The 13,867-nt window shown below is 42.7% G+C and overlaps 1 protein-coding gene across 2 annotated transcripts; it reads right to left on the reverse strand.

Annotated features, from left to right (window-relative positions):
* Positions 1–1,698: 1,698 nt before the first annotated feature.
* Positions 1,699–13,632, reverse strand: mtmr7a (myotubularin related protein 7a). Of its 2 annotated transcripts, XM_004563225.3 has the most exons (14): positions 13,478–13,632; positions 13,056–13,178; positions 12,751–12,913; positions 12,354–12,511; positions 12,142–12,270; positions 10,936–11,070; positions 8,421–8,553; positions 7,001–7,110; positions 5,227–5,352; positions 4,850–4,899; positions 4,565–4,765; positions 4,321–4,455; positions 4,048–4,174; positions 1,699–3,160 (listed from the first exon to the last, which is right to left on the reverse strand). In XM_004563225.3, the coding sequence occupies exons 1-14, from the start codon at positions 13,499–13,501 to the stop codon at positions 2,825–2,827; spliced, it is 1,950 nt and encodes a 649-aa protein (XP_004563282.2). In that variant the 5' UTR covers positions 13,502–13,632; the 3' UTR covers positions 1,699–2,824. The 2 variants fall into 2 exon arrangements, with proteins under 2 accessions (XP_004563282.2, XP_076747183.1); XM_076891068.1 differs by lacking the exons at positions 13,056–13,178; positions 13,478–13,632 and having other exon boundaries at positions 12,354–12,564; positions 12,751–12,888.
* Between the last annotated feature and the right edge of the window lie 235 nt (positions 13,633–13,867).

Below are 13,867 nucleotides of genomic sequence, written 5' to 3' on the forward strand. Positions count from 1 at the left end.
TCAAGATTAGGCTTAAAACTTTCCTTTTTGCTAAAGCATATAGTTAAGGCTGGACCAGGTGACCCTGAATCCTCCCTTAGTGATGCTGTAATAGACGTAGGCTGCCGGGGGATTCCCATGATGCATTGAGTTTTTCCTTTCCAGTCACCTTTCTCACTCACTATGTATTAATAGACTTCTCTGCATTGAATCATATCTGTTATTAACCTCTGTCTCTCTTCCACAGCATGTCTTTATCCTGTTTTCCTTCTCTCACCCCAACCGGTCGCAGCAGATGGCCCCGCCCCTCCCTGAGCCTGGTTCTGCCGGAGGTTTCTTCCTGTTAAAAGGGAGTTTTTCCTTCCCACTGTCGCCAAAGTGCTTGCTCATAGGGGGTCATATGATTGTTGGGTTTTTCTCTGTATCTATGAAGCGCCTTGAGGTGACTTTTGTTGTGATTTGGCGCTATATAAATAAAATTGAATTGAATTTGTTTTGCTTTGTTTAAGCATAAAAAGATAATGATAATTAGGAAAACGCCAGAACAAAACTGGAAGCTATCTAAGACTAAAAAATAGATACATAAACATATAAACAGTCCTAAGCCTGCAGTGTGGATCAAATCTGTCTCTTTTAGTAATTAAAATTACTTATGTCCTTCCTTCACTTTATATGTCAACCATTTGTCCCAGTCTTTTAAAACGTGCTCTTTTCATGCTCAGTCTGTAGTTTCAGTTTTTCCAGCAGTAGGATCTCCTCAACAACAGTCAACCGCAGTCTTTACCTCCTGTCTTCAGGAGTTGTTGTTGTTTAAAAAAAAAAACAACAACTAAAAACTCGTGTTTTTGGAATTGTGTTGGGTTAACTTTTTGTCTGTTTTTTTAAATGCCCTGGTATTTTTTGTGAAGCACTTTGTGATCTTTGTCTTGAAAGGTGCTATATAAATAAAATTTGACTTACTTTACTTACTTAGCCAACTGTCTGTTCAGTTTTTACTAGAGGTTTGGTTTAATCTGTACATTTTGTAAAGACTACAATGATAAACCAAAAACTCACACCCATAATAAAACAGCTGAATGAGCCATGGAGCAGGACTGCTGGTGGTGGCAGCGCTTTGGGGTCTGGCTCCCCGCCAGCACAGCTGTGCAGCAACAACAAGGACATTGAAGTCTTCATCATTCATCCCTAAAATGAGGGGCAGTCTTTGCTGCCATTTACTGACAAAACAAATTTCCCACGTGTGGGACTAATAAAGCTTATCTTATCTTATCTCTTATCTTTACCTACCTGATGATGTAATGCAAATCTGTTTTATGGTGATTAAGTCCAAATATCAAATAAATTGTTTTCAGATGAAGGATTTGAGCCTTACTGCTTTGTGTAAATAATGTCAGACTGTGCATTTATGAGGCAGCTGCTCGAGTATCTGACTAGAGAAACAAAATTAGATCAGGAGAACGGGTGACCTGAATACACAAATGGCACAATAACAGCACACTTTAGCAAAGACTCTCATTTTGTGCAGTGGCTGAGTTTACTTACACTGTTCTCCATTTCTGAATGTGATATTGTAATCTGACTCTATTCCCACTTAAATAAAACAAGAAAAAAGTAAGTATATGGCAGAAAACTGACTTAAATTTACATAAGATTGCCTTTCGAGCACTTTTGCAAACTTATCGTGATCCAACTGAACAAATGAGAGCAGCATCAGAACGCTTTAAGGCTTTTTTCTGGTATTTTTTTTAATACAAGGACAGAATTTGGTATGACTCAGACATTTTAGACACTGAAAAAACAACAACAAAACAAACATTTAAAGCGAGGTCAGAGGAGACAAAAATAGGTTATAGTACAAAAATATTTTCACATGCTTTGCCCAGTAATCTTTGCACTGTTCTTTAGCAGGAGTTCACCAAAATAATAATGGGTACTGCACTACTATAGCAAGCAGCTTTACTGCCAGTTGGACAGCTGAGATAACACAAACACTAAAGGAGTCTCTGTTGGTCATCTGCTGCCCTAAGCAGCACCATGTTTGTGTGTTCAGTCCGGTAGTTCAGTCATGCACTGATGTCGAAACACGCTGCACAGACGTTTATTAAATCACTTTGTCTTTTCAAAAGCTTCCTTTTACGTCCCTTGGCAGTAAAACCCCGTGAAATCCTATAATATGCTGAAATATTCAGGAGTGGACCGCAAGGTGCTGAAAACAAACCACTGACCGCTGGTTATTAGAGTGTAATGACTCCCAGCCCCAGCTGAGGTCACTGTGGCCTGCAGAGTGAGTTCACCTCAGTCATAAATATAGTCCTTTGGGGTTGAAGTGCTGCTACATTTGGGCATATCAGAATCACTGCCACTCTTTCAGCATTAAATGTTAACTAATACCATGTATTACTGGCCTATGTTCAGAGCACACGTCATGTCATTTTACACTGTTAAGGTGTTTACATTGTAAAGCCAAATATCTACTGAATAGAAGCACTTACATGGCTTATCATTAGAAATACAGTAAACTGCAGAGAGTCAGTCTTGCTCCTACTTTCTGTTGAATATGGATTAAAATGTCCAAAAATGTAAGCTTTCTTTGGACTCTTTAACTGAGACAAGGTTAAATGCAGTCTGCTACAGGAAACAACTATGAACACGAAGGAATGCAGGAACATGGAAAGTCCACCATGCATGCAAACAAAAGTGTAAGCAAATCGTGCAACCCCAATAAAACCCGCACTGAAATTGGCCAATAGTCGGGTCACACGATCAACGTAATGGTAGTGTTTGTTCAGTGTCGCTCAGGTGACGTCTGGCTAGCATTGCGCCTCCCAGCCAATGCTACACGTCCTCAGGCAGCCGAGTAGGCTGCCTCATCGGAGTCCGGATCCCTGGTGCTGTCCTCGCTGAGAGGTGAACGGCAGCTCAGGTCCGCGATCCCAGACTCCTGGTCGCTGCCGTTGGAGAAGCTGGCGTCAGATATTTGGTTCGTGCTCTTTGGCAGGAGGATGCTGTCTGGTCCTTTAGGCTGACAGGGGCTGCCGGTGATGAAGCCGCCGGTGTAGTCCTGAGGAGTGTTGGCTAGACCGAGGTTGTTACCAGGAGCCCAAACCGTGGGGCTCTTATCAAAGGCGGCTGCTTTGCAGGAATCACTGCACTCCTGCTCCTGCTCCAGCTCAGAAATCTTCTATTGATAATGTAAGAAATGAAGACAACAGTCATTTTCTATAATCACAAAAACATCCAGGTGGAATTTTCTTTTTTTCCTTTGACTTGTAGTATGAATGCACGGTGATCAGCCACAATATTAAAATCACCTCCCTAATATAGTGCAGCCCCTCCCCCGTGCTGTCAAAACAGTTGCGACCCATCCAGAGACAGGCTCCAGAACCTTTGGCATCACATTAGCATGGAATAATATTTATGTCAGAAGTTATAAAAAGGCTCCAAAACTTTTCCTAGAATATCCGATTTGAAAGATTTCTTCAGCTTTAAAGTAATCCTGTGCCAGTTTTTAGTATATCCTCGCACGCGTGATGGCTTCTTTGTGCACAGGTTGTTAAATTTACTCACAAGGAATTACGTTTTTTTCAGCATGCTGCACATACTGGAGAATTTGGGAAGGTCTGGGGAATTTGCTGAGCTGCATTATCCTGCTGGAAGAGGGAATATAACTGCCATGTTGGGGTGAATGTGACATGCAGCGAAGTTTAGGTCACTGGTTGCCAAAGTAACCAGTGACCTTTGAGCATCACGCCACCTCAGCTAGTTTGTCTTCCTCCCACGGGTCACGCTGATGTTATCTCCTTCTCAGGTAAACAAAAGATATGTCAGTGTAAAAGAAAAAATGTGATCAGACAAGTCCTCCTTCTTTCATTACTTTGCACATGCATACCACAGTTTGTAGGACCACAGGAATCAACATGGGAATTCTGACTACTCTGCTGCTACATAGCAAGCTCCAAAACATTGTTTTATTATAGCCAGCATCAGGTTTTCAGCAATTTCTGTTACACCTATGGCCTTTTTTAAATGGCTTTAAGCTTGTGGCAGATCAGCATAGCCCTGTCCTACCTGTGTGTGTGAAGAAAGCTGCTCCTCCAGCTGCTGTGTCTCCTCCTGGATGGCCCGTAGATAATCCTCTACGGACTGCCGAGGATGCATCCCATGGTCAAAACGGTTGTACAGCCCTTTCCAAAATCTCCATAAAAAAAGAGAAATGCATCAGCAGAATAAAATTTCAATGAATGTCTTTACCTTTCACATAATGATTATCTTCCTGATTAGAGTGCACATACCAGGGTTCAAGTGATGCTGTGTGAGCTGGTGCGGTTGGAGAGAACTTACTTAAAACTGTAGGGGGAAGTTGATGCACGGAGGAGCCCTTGAGTCTGGCTGTGGTTTGGCCTGTACAGGGGGTTGGTGTAGTCTGTACGGTTCGCCCATAGATAACTCCACAAAGAATGAGTCCTCTCATGAACTCTATGTGAAGTCCAAATGGAAGACAGGGAAATAAATATGAGAATAAGGTCAGGGGAAAGACAAAAAGACAATCTTCTCCCAACATGGTGTCTGCATGTTTAAACCTCACCTCAGCTCTATCCTCTCCCTCTGGTTGTTTCCAATGAAGTTGCCAAACTGGCAGGAGTAGACGTGATTGTGTATAGTGATTAGAAACCTCTCGTTAAACTCAAAGGCACAGGGGAACTGCTCCATCAGCTGCCACACGCACTCCAGCAACTGATCGATGATGGGAGACACCTCTTTGGGGTCTCCAACCACGTGTTTGCATCTGGAAAAGAGATGCATGGAATGAAATCAGAAGATTTAAACCACATCCAGCAGATGCCATGAAAGTCACGTTTCAGAGGCAGACCTGTGGGAGAACTTGTGTCCAAATGAGACCCAGTCTTTTTCTATGAGAACCTAAATGCAGAAAGAAAAGTGTTAAAACACAAGCAAGATGACTTTGAGTCACGGGAAGAACGACTGAACCTCCACACCCACTTTGTGGGGTAATTTCCCCCCCGACTCCAGGGGGATTTCTCAAAAGTAGGCTTCTGTGTTTTATTTATTTTTCTGGTGTATTTCACATTAGCCAGTAAAGATAGCTTTGGATTAAACAAACAAGCAGCGTGAGCCTAGTATGACCCCCTTTGATGTAAAGCCAGAATGCATTTGGATATATTAACATGATACCACTGAGCTGTAACCCCGCTCTGTATCTTAAATTAAAAAAGCTCCAGTATGTACCATGAATCCTCTGAGGGTCCTGTAGTAGGGGTCCAGCAGCACACAGGCCACTGAACACACCTGAGAAGTACGGTCCCACCCATCTGAACAGTGAATAAGGACGCTGACGCCCTCCTCTGCAACAGCCTACACACACACACACACACACACACACGAACACACACACACACACACACACACACACACACACACACACACACACACACACACACACACAGACAAATAAAAAGTCCAAAATTAGATGTGGTGATTTTCCACTTGTGCACTATACGTACCTCTGCTTTGCACACAGACGCTATTTTACAGCAGCTGTGTGAAGAAAACCAGCCAGTCATCAGATAAGTTTTAATCACAGGAACCCCGTACCCCATACTGACCTTTTACTAATTTTAGCTGTATTACCTCAAACCTGAGAGACGTGTTATTAAAAAAGTACAATCATGATGTTTTAATTAGAAGACCCACACAATTTCTTTAATGACACTCCTTTCTCCCTTGGATAATTTGGAACATTATTAAAAAGCCACAGCAGCGCAGACGGTATCAGTCTGTGTGTGTCTTTCTGTGTACATTCGTGATGGTATCATAACAAAATGTGGTCGAGGAGTAATCTGCTGTAGCTAAAAACACCACAAAGGTGGTTTTGAGGTGCAGACAGTATAAAACATGGAGGAAGTTGTGGATCTGAAGTGTGAAGCCAACACTGAAATGTCTTAAACCTGCATTCTTTATAATGGCCAGCAGGGGGCAACAATGTTGGCTTTCCAAAACACTCGTGGTTGTATAGGAGTCTATGGGAAAACGGTCCTCGGCTTGTTGTCTCGTTGACCCCAGTGAACATCTTCCTGTTAAATTTATAGGTTCAGTAATAAGTTTCAGGTAATATTGAATAAGACATAAAGTTAATTTTATTGACACTGATCATTCGATGGATATGCTTGGTGCCAATCACACGCTGTTAGCCAATGAGCATGCAGTTTTGCTGTCAGGCCCATCTCTTAGTTAAAACATGCAAAACAAACCCACTCTGCTCTGAAGTGCTGTACTGTATGTTTGTAAGTTTTCTCCCATACAAACACAACAATGTCGATGAAACTTTTTGCACCATCAAAGACACCTGCGGTAGCACCCAGAAGGCAGAGAAAGATGCTAACCATCGCACAAAATGTTGGACTTCTGGACATGCTAAAGGAAGGTAGACGCTACGGATTATAAGGTGCATTAAGTGAAACAAAACAGTCAGATAAGTCAAACTTTCCTCAACTCATTCTTCTTGCTTCCTCCACTTCTGTACCATTGATTGGATTCTCTCACAGCTGCTCTATTCCCATGTTCTGGACCTGAAAACAGGGTTTGATCTTTGGTTTCATTCTATGATACTGGACTTATTTTTCTACAAAGGTTTGAACTTTGAGAGTGTTTAAACTAGAGAGAAAAGTGTGAAAATGTTCATGCCTGTCTGAGAAAAGTGTATAAATTGTGTAGTGAGGGGTTTTACAGCCTTAAAACATCTATAATAATTGTAAAGAATAAAGTTGGCTACTTTGTGGATTTCACCGGTTATTTTTAAAATGTAACTCCCATGATAAAAGAGGGACCGCTGTACATTGTAATGAGATGATAAATATGATAACCACTTCATCTGTCAGTGGTTGTGGCTCATTCGTGTAAATCTGGGGGAAAGCCTCAAGGGCTTCTCGTAAACAAACCCACACCTAAACCAATATTGAGGGCAACGGTGAGGCAGACAGTGAGGATTAGCCTCCAGACTGACCTTGGCGATGAAGATGCCTGCATCCAAAACAGCTTTGATGTGCTTCAGCCAGCCTGAGCTCTCCAGACCCTCCAGGAAGTCAGACATGGAGGGGGAACGCAGCTCACACACTGTAACCACAACACAGCTGTCTCACTGTCAGGAAACACGGAGCATACCTGATCGCAGGACTTTATTAAAACCTCACAGAACACTGACAGCAGCAGAGACAAGTTTACAGGGAATCTGTGCACGCTGAGACAACATACGGGTCACCCGAGCATATTTTGCTTTTTTAAAGCAGATTCTGTTTATCTTCTCATGTTATTTGTTCCCACTGGCGATGGCTTTGTTCACACCAGCAACAGCCACTTGGGGATGAGCAATATAAAACCACTTCAGTTCACTTATTCAACTGCCATCAATTTGCCCAGACAGTAATGGTTCCCCAGAGGATGAATCCTTTTCATTTTAATGATGCACTAACTTTTCCCTCTAGTGCCAACGGCTGCAGGCTCACTGTGTCGTTTCATTGTAAAATGTATTTAAATTATTTTCCAAACATTTTCCATCGTCAGGTTCACTCACAGGCAGCGTGACACGAACTCAATTGAACTCAGCTGATGAGACTATATTACACTAATGGTCACAAATCACCTTTAGAAAACTGTAACCCTCAGATTACTCACTGAGGTGTGGACAAAGTGGGTTTTATGTTGATACTACATCAGTTTGCTGACCTGTAAGAGCTGATAACAGAGAAGCAGGTGAACGGGTTCATTTTAGCCTCTAAGGTTTTGTAACACTTCGCACAGTGGACTTGCACTAAGAAGAGATGTTTGAGGCTTTGCTGTCAGGCGGGAGGGGGGGTCTTCTTAATCTTATTGAAGTGTGCAACCGGGGAGAGAGAGGAAGGCAGAGGGCAGACGTGAAAGGGCAAGGCACTGTCTCCAGCATTTAAAGACTTCCCTTGTGCTGCTAGTGGGCAAAGAGTTATCACAACTGAGAGCAGCTATAACTTTTCAGGCTTGAAATCGCATCATTCTCACGCCCTCTGTCTCTCTTTGGGGGATAATGTCCGGGGTTTTGTCCGCTCCGGGAAACCAAAATAGCTCTGAAATAAAACCCAGATGGATTCAAAGTCTTCCTAGGAGCACCCCTGCACAATACCCAGAAATTCTCCTGTGGGCTCATTTGAGGCTTGATTCCAGCACAGTTCACTCTGCGTGACTGCATATGAAAAAACCCCACGGGGGACCCGCTCTGCTTTAGTAATGTGACGATGCGGCCAATTTAAACAGACAATGCCAGAACATCTGTGTAAAATATGATGTGGTGAAACATTTTTGACAGCTTGAGCTGGTTTTTTATTTGCTGTCAAGCAAATAAAAACCCAGCTCAAGCTGTCATTATAGCTAAATGATAATTACATAGTAATTACCTTCCAGCATTTTCTGCTGGCTGTTCCTCATGACATGGATGTTCTCGATCCCAACAAACTGGAATTTGATGTTGGAGTAGTTGTCTTCGTTTTCATACCCTTTTCCTGCAGCTCGGTTTGCGATCGCATTCAGCTAGAAAAAAAAATTCTGTCAGTTTTTTTATCCAGCTGTCATTCAAGAATCCCGACAATCTGTAATCTCAGAAAGAGGCTGGTTTTACAACTTATAGTAGCAATACTGGACTATAGTAACATAGTGTATCTAAAACTTATTTCCCTCCTCCCATTATACTGTAAAGGAAGAATCAGACTATAGGATCAAGTTGATTAAACTTCTGGGATATTGATCCTGTCAGTTGGGTAGCAGAAGGTACTGTTATTCAATGAATTGACAACAGGTACACTAGAGGGGCAACAATGAGAAAAGCCCCCACATCAGGAATGATTTTACAGATGGGAGCCACAGACATTTTCATTCATTATTTTTTCACAATTTATGCATTTAGTTAGATGCACTGCATCTAACACGAGGAGTCCAACTCTTCCACGATGGCACATCAATCAGATGATTTGCTGTGTCTTGCAGCCAAGTCTGAAGAGCATGAAGGAGATTCCAGAGCTGGACAGGGCCATAGAAGGTCCTTAACCCATCAGCAGGACGAGACATCAGATATCACGAGGAAGGCCAGAGGGCCCGACATCCTTTAGTGGGCTCTGTGCTCACTGTCCAGACCATGGAGCTAAATTGGCATTTGCCATAGAATACCAGAATTGGTAGATATACCACTCACGATAAGAGGATGCTGCAGGTATTAAAGGTGCTGTGCTGTAGTAGTTTGAATCACATCTATCTAATAGACTTTAATTTGTTAATTTAAATGAAGAGTCCTCCTCACACACTAAGGTCAGTTTTGGAGTTCCACAGGGTTCTGTGCTGAGACCAATTCTGTTTCCATTATACATGCTTCCCTTAGGCAGTATCATTAGAGGGCGTAGCATACATTTGCACTGCTATGCAGATGACACAGAACTTTATTTATCAATGAAGCCAGATAACACACACTAATTAGTTATCGGAAGGAATGTCTTCAAGACATAGAGACTTTGATGACCTCTAATTTTCTGCTTCTTTATTTAAGATAAAACTGAGGTTATTGTACTCGGCCCTAAAAATCTTAGAAATATGGTATCAACCAGATGCTTACTCTGAATGGCATTACCTTAGCCTCCAGTAACAATGTGAGGAACCTTGGGAGTCGTTTTTCACCACGATATGTCGCTCAAAATGCATATTAAACAAATAGAGGGCAAATGGAGAGACAATAATAGATCGAGACAAATGTAGGACTGATCCTGTAGATGCAATGTGCAGGTGAGGCTGTGCTTTTGTACATATCATCACGGTCACATTTTAAAATCCTCTGTGTTGGCATAAAGAATAAAGAGTCAATGAAAATATATTTCTTGGGGTAATAACAGATGAGAGACTTAATTGGAGAGCACACGTAAGATATTTTCATTCCAATGTATCAAGAAGCATTGCAATACTAAACAAGGCAAAGCAGGCATTAGACTGTACATCTCCCCATATTACCATACCGTTCGCTGGTTTCCCTTTACTTAAGCTGTTGTGCAGAAGTCTGGAATCAGAGAATTATACAAACTCACTATTCTTACAGTTTGAAATACTGAAATTTGCAGATCTAATGGAATTCCAAATAGCACAATTTCTGTTCAAAGCAAAAAGTAATGAACTACCAGGTGGTTTTGTGAATGTGTGAACTACCAGGAAAAGTTTTTGTGTTTCTGTGCGTGGAGTGAAACTGTGGAATGGTCTGAGTACGGAGTTGAAGCAGTGTCCAAACATAAAGCAGTTCATAGTCTTCCACTTATCCTTGTCAAGGGTTGGAGCCTATCCCAGCTAACATAGGGCGAGAAGCAGGGTACACCCTGGACAGGGCGCCAGGGATAACACAGAGAGACAGTACGTGGAGAGAATCCACGCAAACATGGGGGCAAACATGCAAACTCCACACAGAAAGAGCCCGGCCAGGTGGTGGAATCAAATTCAGGACCCTCTTTTTGTGAGGCAACCGTGCTAATCACTGCGCCACTGTGCTGGCCATGGTTCAAAAAGAGTTATAGAGACGTGATCTTCATAAGATATAAAGAAAGGGAAAATGATGAATTTCAGTGGATGTCTCTGTTTAGGGAGTTGTTATTTCATGCTCATTGGCTTTGCTGTGTAGAGGCAAAGTTATGGTGATCTAGAAGCAAAGCAAACTACTGAGTTCAAACACTTTCAGAGGCCAAATTACATAAAACGCATATGTTGCAGAAACATTGCCATCAATACTGATCATATAACACCTAGCAGAGATCTGGGATGTTTTCAAAGCGTTTGCTGTGAGATCTTCAGCCGGCAGCGCACAGTCTGGAAAAATAAATCCCAGCTGAATATACAGTTGATGCTTTAAACACTTGCAGGCCTTTCCTTTAGATACAAAGGGCTCACCTTAGGCCTGGTATCCACCACATACATGAAGTCACTGCAGGGATTGGACCTCAAGATGGCCTCAAGCATCTGTTCATCCTCCAGGCAGCGAGCGCTGAAACCTGACAGGGGCTGGCTGCTGCGGCAGATGGCAGCCTGCGAGGAAGCAAGAGGAGCTAGGCTTCATACAGGGACTCATCCTCATCAGTTCACAGCATTCAGTGCACACGCACAATAACCAGTCTAATATATGAGAATTAGGACGAGTTGAAATTCACAGTACTTTTCCTTCCCCTGCATGTTCAATTTAAATTATTCAACCACACAGTTTCTCATATCTCCACATTTAATAGCAACATGGGAAATAGCCAGAGATCACTGTGTGGCTCTCCCCTTGGGCACATGAACTAAAGTGGAGCTTTTTGTATGCGCTGAACTCCACAAGCAGGACCCTGAACCCTGGGAAGCTGACCTCACACACATAAAGCACTCCTAAACGTCGAATTATGGATTAATAAAATAAATTATGAGCACTTTGGCTTTTTCTCGTGTCAGATATACGACTTTCACAAATATGAAGCCAAGATCAGGGAGACAGTAACGATTCATGTTGTTATTTAATGACCAAATGGACGTCTGTCTTGCTTTCTTTTTTACAGCCTTGTAACACAAGGCTGTAAAAAAGAAGTTGAAGAAGAGGAACAGTATTTAGCAGGGTCATATCTTACCCCTGCTAAAAAACATTTATTAAGAATGTATTTATTAAGAAGGCAAAATACATTATCAACCATCTTGACCACATTTTGTCAGGAAGTTGCTCTCAGGTCGCCACTATTGCTTTTTTGGGATTAATTAAGATATCTGAATCTGAATACATGACCTCAGACAAATACAGAATCTGGTGCTGTTTCTCTACCGGCCAATCATCATGAAGATGCTGCTTTCACGTGGAAATGGGAAAAGATTTCCTGACAGCAGTGACTCATGTTCATCTTAAGAACAGACCAACTTTTCTCACTTTTGTGGCTAAAACGGTCCAAGTGAAGCATTCAAAACTTATTTTATATACCTGTAAATAATCTCTTACCTCAGCTCCTGCAAAATTTTTCGTTGTGCAGGACTGGAGATTTTAGCTCTGTTAGCATCACTTCATATCCCTTGTATTACTATGGGGCAGATTGGAAGTGTATGGGAAATAAAAAGAGAAATACTCTGTAATAAACTTACATGATTGTCTTTGCAGTAGTATGACAGGGCAGGAAATCTGCCTCTGCTTCTGAATTTGGAGCTCCCCACTATGACCGGTGGTGTGGCACTCTCGGGTACAAACAGGTCAGCAGGGTAAGTGTCACTCACCTTTAGAAAAAAAAGACCAAACAAACCTTTAGGCATAGCTGTCCATATTAGGATGAATGTGCATCTAAGGCCAGCTCAGTGACCTTGTAGTGTTGGTTAACTGGGGAGAGTTTCCACAGAGAGCTTGGGAGTCCCATTCTGCTGTAATCAGCCTTGAGGTCCAAGAAGTCCCATTCCTGTCGTCTCTCCTTCTCATCAACATTTGGCTTATAGGAGAAGCAGTACAGCTCGTCATAACTCTCTGAAAGACAAAACAGGGACTGACAGCTAAAGGCTGATGAGCACAACCTTCAACTTGTTTCAGTCCAAAAGGCCAAAGTGTTGCAAAAGCAGAGGAGATGAAAACTAGACCAAATGAGCAGATATTTACAGGATATTTAGGATATTTACAGTGATACAGAAATGCTGGCATAAAGAAAAAAGAAGATAATCAAAGAGGAATACAGTCCAAGCCTTTGCTGACATAATGACAGAGCTCACCTGGCTGGGAGAGCCGCTGCAGGGACAGATGAATATCGTGGCATTCCTGCTCTTTAGAAATGATAAAATGAAGAACCTGGAAGTTCTTGCAGTGAATAAGCAGAGGACATCCTGAAGGAGTTGCAGCCAGTTTGTCCACACTGCACACCAAACTGTGAAGTACCTGAGCAAAGGTTAAAAAAAACAAATTTACTGAAGTGTGCTTTGGAGGATTGCAAAATGTTAGTCTTGCAGCCTGCTGGTGACGCACGCTTAACATTTTTTTCTCTTCAAACAGACTGCTTATCACGGGCTGTGATCCCTACCCATGTTTCATTGCGCACTCCGGCCTCGCTCTCCACAAAGATGGTGTGTGTGGCAGTCAGGTACAGGGTGCCCACCCTCCTCCTTCTGTGGGAGATTCTGTCAAGCAGCTTGACATTCTCCACCTGGAAGGGGGAGGAGGAAGGACAGCATCAAAACAGCCTCATCCTCTGCACATCTCACGCGTGTTTGACACAGCTGCACATATGTGTGAGATGACAGAGAAACACATCCTCAAAGCAGTGACTTTACTGCCAACGTGGCGAACACAGCAGCACGCGTCCTTTGGATTGAGACAGATGTTTGTCTTATTTATTTGACTTTAGATTTGATCTTAGAGTGCGCATGACGCTTTGCTGCTGGAGCGCCAGTGGCGGTACAGTGCGGAAATGTAGCAAATCACTGCAGCCAGACCCGCGGTTACCTTTGGCAGTCGGATGTGCTCCATCGGCAGCTAAGCTTCCAGCCACGGCTAAACTACCAGCACTAGAATATGTGCACAACAGTGTTATAAAAGGCGTTAAATTGGCTCATAAGGTTGGAGCTGTCCGTCAGTAGCTCTCAGGTTAAGCAGCCATAATATTGCTATTGCCTGAGCTGACTTCAGCGCATGGTCCTAAAGCCCGCTCGGTGTCGTGCTGTTACCGTCACGGTTGTGAACATAGACAGTAGATAAAAGATGGAAACAGCTTTGTGTCTGAAAAGTGAACCCAACACAGACGAGCCCTGAACATCATTCATTTTAGAGGCCAACAGAGGGCGACAACCTCAGTGAATGCTGACCTGATGACTTTAAAAACTCAGGCGCTGGTTT

This window comes from Maylandia zebra, linkage group LG2, assembly GCF_041146795.1.
Source record: "Maylandia zebra isolate NMK-2024a linkage group LG2, Mzebra_GT3a, whole genome shotgun sequence".
In the NCBI taxonomy this organism is placed as follows: Eukaryota; Metazoa; Chordata; class Actinopteri; order Cichliformes; family Cichlidae; genus Maylandia; species Maylandia zebra.